This window comes from Takifugu flavidus, unplaced genomic scaffold (genome assembly GCF_003711565.1).
Source record: "Takifugu flavidus isolate HTHZ2018 unplaced genomic scaffold, ASM371156v2 ctg274, whole genome shotgun sequence".
Classification (NCBI taxonomy): Eukaryota; Metazoa; Chordata; class Actinopteri; order Tetraodontiformes; family Tetraodontidae; genus Takifugu; species Takifugu flavidus.
This window is the reverse complement of record NW_026621921.1, coordinates 7,914-16,242: the sequence shown is the minus strand read 5'-3', so window position 1 is coordinate 16,242 and position 8,329 is coordinate 7,914. Positions and strand designations below refer to the sequence as shown.

Here is an 8,329-nt window from a genome sequence, read left to right as displayed (position 1 = left end):
CCAGCATTTAGTGCATCAGATGTTTGGGTTGGTAATCTTGCCCATGAAGAGGATATTATCTGAGCTGTGTTCAGTGATGATAACCATGAAGGGACGATTGAACTTCAGGACTGGAACATAATAATAAGAGTAAAGTGTTATTGTGATGCCTGTAGCAGCTGCGGCAGTGGCTCCAGCCTCATCAACATCCAGGGTAGCTTGATGGACAACCTGCAAGAAATACCAGACATAATTAATTGTCAGAAAGAAATCTGTGCTCATTGTTGATGCTGTTCCTGTTTTACATCTCTACGTCTGAGACTGTCAGTTGTTGCCCCTCTGCAATACCACTCAAGTCTGCTCTGTCACCAAACATGTCTACCATCCCCATTTCAGTCAACACAGTCTTCAGTGAGTATGACGTTTTGATGGAGAATTTGGGAATATAAACACTGTATTTCCTGGGGAACAGATATGGGACAGACACAAGCATGAGGTGACGGACAGGAGCCAACCGCCACATCAATAACCAAGAGTTAGCCGTTGAGTCTCCATTTTCCACACCTGTGTTTCATCCATTTCAGCTATTTGGTAACATGAGCGGCAGAAATTGCATTCTCCAGTTTTGCCATGTCGTCCGGCAACAGCAGCAACATGGAGTGAGAGCTGTTAAATGGGAGGTGAAGGACCGATGTGTTAAACATCTGGTCACGATAGGTTTCAAATCTCTTCTCAATAGTCATCATCTGAACTGGAATCTGAAAATTCAAAGTTTCATGTTTGTAAATGAGATTCGGCCGAAGACTGTGGACTTCAAACCTTGGTCTTTTCATCCACCATGAATAAGTCCTCCTTGGTCAGATCTGGATCAAACAGAGTTTCCCATTTTCCTGTTTTACAAGTCATGGAATCACAGTTTGTGGTTGACAGTTAAAACTTTCAAATGAATAAGAAACACGCCTAAATCGCACCACATCCAGGTGTTTACCTTTAAAATAGATATAGCTGATTAGATACATGACTGTTGCCGGATCTAGACTTTCTACCAGTTTGTCAATCTTCCCACTGGTCTTCTCCTCCACATACTTGTTGATGGTGTTGGCGCTCTCGCTGCTTTTGGTGAAATCAACATTGAATCCATCTGCAAAGTAGGACTTTTTCAAGGTGTCCAGAAACTCAGGCTGTGGTTTGAAGAGGTTGTCCATAAATACAGCCGTCCCTTCACTGGTGACTTCATTCGCCTTCTTCGTCTTTTCAAAGAGGCTCTGAAAAGCCTGGTCTACATCCGTCTGGCTCAGCCATGTGCTGTTGAAAGCCAAACCTCTGAAAAGCTGTCGGTGGGTTTCTCCACGCGCTCCAACCGCCAAAGCGGCCAAGGCGACAGACACACTGACTGGGGAGAAGAAGATGTTCTTGCCTTGTGAGTCAGGGTTAGCAGCTAAGCTCCTGTACAGCCTGAAGGCAAACTCTCTGTTGGCTGCAGTGACCAGTGAAAGGCTCTCAGTGCTGTTGTCAGCTGAGGTCTCCTGCTCCTTCTGGTTTTGACCAATGTCGTTCCCCACATGGCCTCTGGCCACACAGATGATTATGGACAAAATCCAGACACACCGGGCTGCGTTCATCTTAGTGAACAAAGACAGAAGCAGAAGGCAAAGAGCATCTTGGTTAGTGTTTGTTCTGCTGCTCTGCAACCACTTGTGCCTCAACACACACCAACCACAGCGGTGAGGGAACTGAGCATAACCCCCTCGTCATGACGACTGTCGTGATGCTGTGCACTCACCTTCTCCTGCTTCGCTGTTTGGCCCCCAAAGCCCCAACGGTGCAACGGCAGCCGAGGATTTTACAAAATATCCTCCCCTAGAAGGTGCAGGACTTTGCTTTTGTTTGTTCTTTATCTCTGATGTGCTGCTTCTGTGTAATCATTAGTTTATTAGTGCTCCAACAGCACCTACAACATGATGGAAGCTGGAAAAACCTTCCCAAAGGGTCTACATTTATATTCATCTTTAAATGGTGCATATTAAAGTGCTGCTATAAGTGTACATTCAAGCAGAGAAGACATGTTTCTGGACCCTGGGAGACAGAGAGTCCTCTTCCTTTGGGGGACTCCACTGCCCCCATGTGTCCTGTCTGACCTGCATGGATCTCCTCCCCATCCTGCATTTGTGTCCAGCGTCTCCAGTCCAGTACCATTTACCATGAAGGTGAAGCCTGCGCTCACTCTTCAGAAGGAAGGAGACTGAGGAGGAAGGAAAGTTCCTCACAAAAGGGAAGGACAACCTGTTATGTAATCAGGGGCCTTCATCATTGCTGAGGCCGCTGCTGAACATCATTGATTGTCCAGGTAAAGCCAGGCTGCATTACACAAACGCCAGGCGGTCTCCCATCCAATTACTAACCAGGCCCGACCCTGCTTAGCTTCCGAGATCGGGCGTTCTCAGGGTGGTATGGCCGTAAGCGAGAGCAGGTGCAAGAAAATGGCCTTTTGAAGTTAATACAACTCAAACTTATTTTCTTGAAACATTTATTCTGGTAGAGGTTGTCCATTTTGCTTTGTCACAGTCCAAACCTCAATGTTGGAGCAGCCTCCAATCCATTCCCCCCAAAAAGAAAAGGCTATATAGCCTATGAGCGTCATATCATCAAATCTGCCTAGAACGGCTCTTGGATGAGAGGTGAAACGTCTTCAAAAAAATCAAACAAGATTCAACTCCGATAAATGAAATCAACTTAAAAGCAATGTGCCATGGCCGGGAGCTAAATGGCCCTAAACCGTTTCCCATTCATTTTCAATGGTAGTGCTAAACCACTACGGACGCAATATATTTCCGGCCGCTATCATCCCGTGGCGCTGTTCTGCCGTTTCTATGAAGAGCGGCTCCTCTCCGGAGGATCGGCCATTCTTGGTTCATTCTTTGGTAAACTTCGCTGAAGGTAAGTTTGGGCTTGATTTCCGACTAAATTAATGAGGAAACTTTTCGTAATTGTGCATAGGCTGTGGTCAATTTTGTCCTAAATTAGCAAGGAACGTGTTATAATTGGCCCTAAATTATAATGTACTGTATTTGTCATGCTACAATATACTCATATCTTGTCAAGCTAGTTTTTCATAAATTAAATTACACGATAGTGATGAATGAACTTGTTCATATTTTATATTCAAGTAACCGATTTACTTGTCGTGGCACTGAAATCTCTGTATTATTATTATTATTACTATAATTATTATTAGTAGTAATATTAGTAGTGGTAGTATTACATTTTATTACATCAAATGTGTGTTTTTGTTTCCAATGTCTTTGAGAGGGGATACTGTCCTCCTGCCCCCCCCCCCAACATGTTCTCTCTCACACACACACACAGACGCACACACAGACACACACACACACAAACACACACCTACACACACACACACACACACACCATCACTTTCCAGTCTTTTCCTCACTAGCCACACCAGGTACTGACCTTCTGAACTCCTGAATCGACACCCCAACAACCTTGATCTTACACTTTCACACCTACATGATAATTGCATGTGTGCGCTCACTCACAAACACACACACACACACACACAGAGCTTTACACATGGTACCACACTTTATCTTTTACTGGCCTAAGATTCCTTTGATCACATGTATCAGTGTGTGATGTGAAAAATGGGTGGAACTGTTTTATCAGTGTCTAATAAAAATGAGAAAATTAATAGACATTTTTCCTTTATGTCAGCTCAACATGCAGAAGCAATTCGCCTTTTTCCCTGGGAAACTTCGGGTCGTGTTCCTCAAGGGGCCTCTTGGGTTTCTCCTCCAGGAGCCATCTGATGAAGCCAAACGGGTGAGTTCCACTCCTCAGGACAAGTCTGCGGCCATGAGGGAGGACCTCGTACGGCAGAACGCTTTGGCCGTCATCCGACAAAGAGGGGGGGATCCCTCAGATAAGATGGAGGTGCTGGGAGACTATGTCCTGCAGTTTGGTAAATATAAAGGGAAGTCATTCAGATGGCTTTTGCAGAATGACGTAGGATCCACCGTGTATCTGATCAAGAACGTGCAGAGCGAGGAGGCAGCAGGTCTCTGTATGGCTGACAGCCACAGTAAGGACAGCCTCCAGTCATTTGTGAGTTATGCCCTCAGTTTCCAAGAAATCCAGGCTCTCCTCACTTATGAGGCCGGAAGAGGGGATGGAGTGACTGCCTCATCTGAAGACGACCAGCTGGTTGGATTTGGTGCCCGAGCCAAGAGCAGGTGGAAGGAGATCTGGGACAGCAGAGGTGATGGCTATGCTGATTTTGTCACAGGCAGGCGCTGCGTTCCAGGTACACGAATGTCCAGGTTGCAGCAGAACCTGCTGAAGAGGCAGCAGCCCACCACATCTTCCACACCTGCTGAGCATCCCATGAAGCCCCAGCTGAGCCCCTGGGTATGCTCATTCCTTCATGTGACAAGTTCAACTTTGGGAAAAGGTTTTTTTCTTTTCTACTAATAACCTGTAGCCGGTATTTTTGTCTTTAACACAGCCATGGAGGAGGACGTGGAGATGGAAAGGGAGATGCTGAGCATCCATAACTCTGATCTGCAAGTCCAGAGCTGTAAATACACCGTTACCACATTTATTTCATGTCAGACAAACAAAGTCCATGCCGTATCTGATTTCTATTGTTTTTCTTTTCATCTGTGTGCAGATGCTATGCCAGTAGCAGCAGCCGCCCTGCCGAGAGTGCCACCAGGAGCAAAGACAGGTTTCTGAAAAATAGGTTTCAGAGCTGGAGTTCCGTTCCTTTCCATGAAGAATTCCTCTCCAAATCTGAAACTTATCTTTTTATTTTTGTGTTCTTGATGTTCCGGCCAAGTTCCTTTAATATTACTCTTCATATGTTGGTGTGATAATAACCGTCGTGAGGACTATGAATTGATCCGTGCAATGATGAACTGATATTGACTATGAGGAGGAGGGTAAGTGTTTGTTTTTGTTCTCTTTGCTGCTTCGGTGAAAAACAGTTTCCTTTTCTTTTATTTAGGGCTGATGAACAACCTGATGTCTCTGTAATGTCCAGCTGACTGTTCTTTCCATGTTGTCATCAGGTGAAGTGACTGTAATTTCTTAATAGCAAGTCTGCACTTGTTTTCAGGACCTGACTCTTGCACGGCACAGACCTCTGACGGCAGAGTGCCTCCTTTGACGGACTCTACCCAAGACCAAAAGAGTGGGATGTTAAACCATGTACATTTCCCCCATTCCGTGGGGTGTTGAACAATAATAAAGTGTCCCGGGGTGATTCAAATTGACACGATTCTTTGTCACTGACATGGAAAAAATCTGACGTGTGAGCTCTGGAATGAAACCAAGTGTCCGAGGCGCGTGTTTGTTTCCTTGTATCGTGTGTTTATATCATGTGAGGGCGGGGGCACTGAAATTGTCTCTTCAGTAATGATAACTTTATGTTGTTCAACTGTCTTCTTTACTTTATCCTAGTTCCCATAGCTCCTGTTCCCATGCCTGTCCCTGACCACGACATGAGCAAGTGGATCTGCTCACAACATCAAAAGCTGTGGATGAGGACGGAGCTTCAACAACTTGGGTTGTGGCCTGGGTCCCGACCAGTGCATAACCCTGGGAACGCAATTTCTCTTTGGCGTCTTCCTCCTCAGCCGGAGCTACTGGACATGGTGGCTGAGCTCCCGTCCCCCAACTTTTTTCAGCTCCATCCATTTTTCATTTGGAAGCCAGAGAGCCACATCATGGTCAGGTTGAGGAACAATGACATCCTGCCGTGCCTCCATAGCTGTCCTCGTCCTCAGGTGGTCTCTGCAGGCGTGGGCAGACCTCCAGTGATCGTCAGCGTCCGTGGCCAGTATTTGATCTTTTCCTCGCGACTCTGCTGCAAGGCCTGTCGCAGGAACTGGTCCGCTGACCACCCTCCATGGGTGGAGAAGCTGCCCGTGCGCTTTACTAACCTTTTGCCTGCATTCCTGACTTACAAGAAGGCTGCGTGCAAGTCGGTAATGGATGAACTGCGGCGTTCTGGCAAGTCACCGACCGATATGGCGAACCAGGTGAATGAGCTCATGCACCTCAAGTATGAACGAGCTCACCTGGCATATCTGCACGCTGTACAGAACGTCAGGGAGGCCGAGGCTGGGGCGTACGGACAGAGAACCATCGGCCAGTACGTGAGGATGGAAGATCGGCCACGTGCTTTCGGGCCATACGAGGACCAAGAAGGTCGGGGTGGGGTGTCTGTGTCCGGATTCTACCTGACTGACTGCCTGCTGGATGAGTTCAAGCGTCAACAGCCGTCTCTGACCAAGCTCCTCCAGGGCACGTTGGGGCAGGTTTTCAGGTCGGACCACACGAGGAAGATGGCGAGGAAGGTGACACTGGCATCTGGAGCCATGTCCAGTTTCGCAGTGATGAATGAGAACTGGCTCATTGTGTCCTGGGTGATGGTTCAGGCTGAGACAGAAAGGTCCCTGCATCCGATGTAGCAAGGAATGGCCCAGAGGTACAGCCACGCTGGGGTGGGAAAGGCCGGCTACCACTGGATGGACAGGTGAGATCAGCCATCTTCTTTGTTTGCCGTCATTCAAACTGAAAAATGCTCCATGCTAACCCTAACCCTATCCATGCTGAAGACGTGGCGCGTTCAGAGGGTTCACATCCTCCGTGGTTGCCTCAGTGACCCAGAACTGTCTGAGGGGATAATGTACAGGGACGGAGGGACCCTTCAGCTAAACCACGTAGCGGGCGAAGGTGCCAAAGTCCCCGTCTGGATCCCTGTCCGTGGTACATCTCAGCAGGAGGGCTACCATTTCCAGCAGGCCCAGTGGGTCACGGGTCCGCAGGTCTCCCCTGAACTGTTCCAGGCCCAGGCCATGACCGGCGTTGTGCGGTGGAACTTTCAGCGACCGGTAGACATGAAGAAGCCCGGCGCCGTCCTCCCTGCTGTCTTTGACCCTGCCTCAATGTGGGAGTTGAACTCTGCTTCCATGGCAGTGACGGGACAAGACAAGTGCCCTGCGTTCACCTCTCTGACAGAGACACTGGAGAAAGGTTTGGGCTGGAGTCCAGAGAACCGGGCTGCCGTCTGCTCCCTCTGGACTGGGACAAACACAAAATGCAGAAGAGGGATCCGCCTTCGGCTCTTGTGCCCCCTCCCGCTCCAGACGATGCTCCTGGGGCAACACCTTCCTCCAGCTGGGCAACAGCGACTGCTGTGCCGTCGCTTCCCCCTGTGCCACCTGTCAGCTTCCATCTCTCTGCTGCTGGACGTGTAAAGGAGATTCCAGCAGAGGATGACCAGGATCCTGAAAGCAGTGGGCGGTCAACGATAATCGGGTTTTTCAGAGCGGCATGTTGGAATTAAGGCCTTCGAATGATTGAAAATAATAGATTTAGTTAGGTTGTGGTCAGTGTATCTCAATCTTTTGATGTGTTAAATATTACACTTTCTGTTATTAAGGGATGGATATTAATGTGTTTTCTCAATAGCCCATATGGCGATAATATGAGTTACTAAGGATGCATTATTGCTTTGTTTGTGTTCCAGACGTCTCTGGAGCTTTGCCCCTGCCGCTGAAGTCCTCGCCGAGGAGCGCCCGCACTGGACCCATGAAGACTGGTGGTGGAGTGTTTGTCTTGGACCACACACGCTGGACTCTTCCCATGAAAGACGCTATTGATAGTTTGCTGCAGTATCATCATGGGGACAAGGACATCCTGAGGCTTGTGGATCGAGACTACGCAGACATGGTCCATCGGTCTGCGGCCGATCCGAACAGCTTGCTCCGCCCCACAACCAGGTTTCACATATCCCGCTATGTGAAGCATCTGGCAAAGCTGTTGAACACCAGTTCTTCTCTGAACACCAGCCCAGAGAAGCTCCTGGAGACTCAACAGCTGTGGTACTCCTTGACAGAGGGGAGCAAAACAACCAGCGTTCCTGTAGTCACCATGGAGACGGCTGTTGTCACTCCTCCCACAGCCGCCCTGCCCACGCCTCTGACGCAGGATTCCATTGAAAAAATTGTGCAGGGCATTCTAGAGATGGAGCAGCAGCAGCAGCGACCAGAGCAGAAGATGAGACAGACGAAACCCTGTCTGGCCTGTGGACAGCCCAAGTCTCCGTATGGGACGGGTGGATCTTCCATCCACTTTTTCTATCAGCAGGGTCCTGTTCGCTACTTCTACTGCTCAAGGAAGGTGCATCAGACTTATGCTGCTGAGGGACTCTCTGACCCCAGAATGCCCTTTGAACAATTTGCCGCGTCAGAGTTTTTCCAGAGGGAGCTGGAGGCCACCAAAAAGCGTGTGGAGGACAAAGCTCAGAGACAGTTCGGCTGTGTTT

At 48.5% G+C, this 8,329-nt stretch overlaps 1 protein-coding gene and 1 pseudogene across 1 annotated transcript; one reads left to right on the top strand and one right to left on the bottom strand.

Moving 5' to 3' along the window:
* LOC130520068 (serine protease inhibitor 2.1-like) lies at positions 1-1,808 on the bottom strand (annotated as a pseudogene).
* Positions 1,809-3,665: 1,857 nt separating this feature from the next.
* Positions 3,666-5,266, top strand: LOC130520070 (uncharacterized). Its single transcript, XM_057023634.1, has 3 exons — positions 3,666-4,404; positions 4,502-4,573; positions 4,667-5,266. The coding sequence occupies exons 1-2, from the start codon at positions 3,676-3,678 to the stop codon at positions 4,538-4,540; spliced, it is 768 nt and encodes a 255-aa protein (XP_056879614.1). The 5' UTR covers positions 3,666-3,675; the 3' UTR covers positions 4,541-4,573; positions 4,667-5,266.
* The last annotated feature ends 3,063 nt before the right edge of the window (positions 5,267-8,329 follow it).

Bases quoted from the DNA above. Each gene is read 5' to 3' on its own strand.
- LOC130520070 (XM_057023634.1), top strand. From the start codon at position 3,676: ATGAGAAAATTAATAGACATTTTTCCTTTATGTCAGCTCAACATGCAG. The intron at 4,405-4,501 runs GTATGCTCATTC...TCTTTAACACAG, and splicing joins AGCCCCAGCTGAGCCCCTGG to CCATGGAGGAGGACGTGGAG.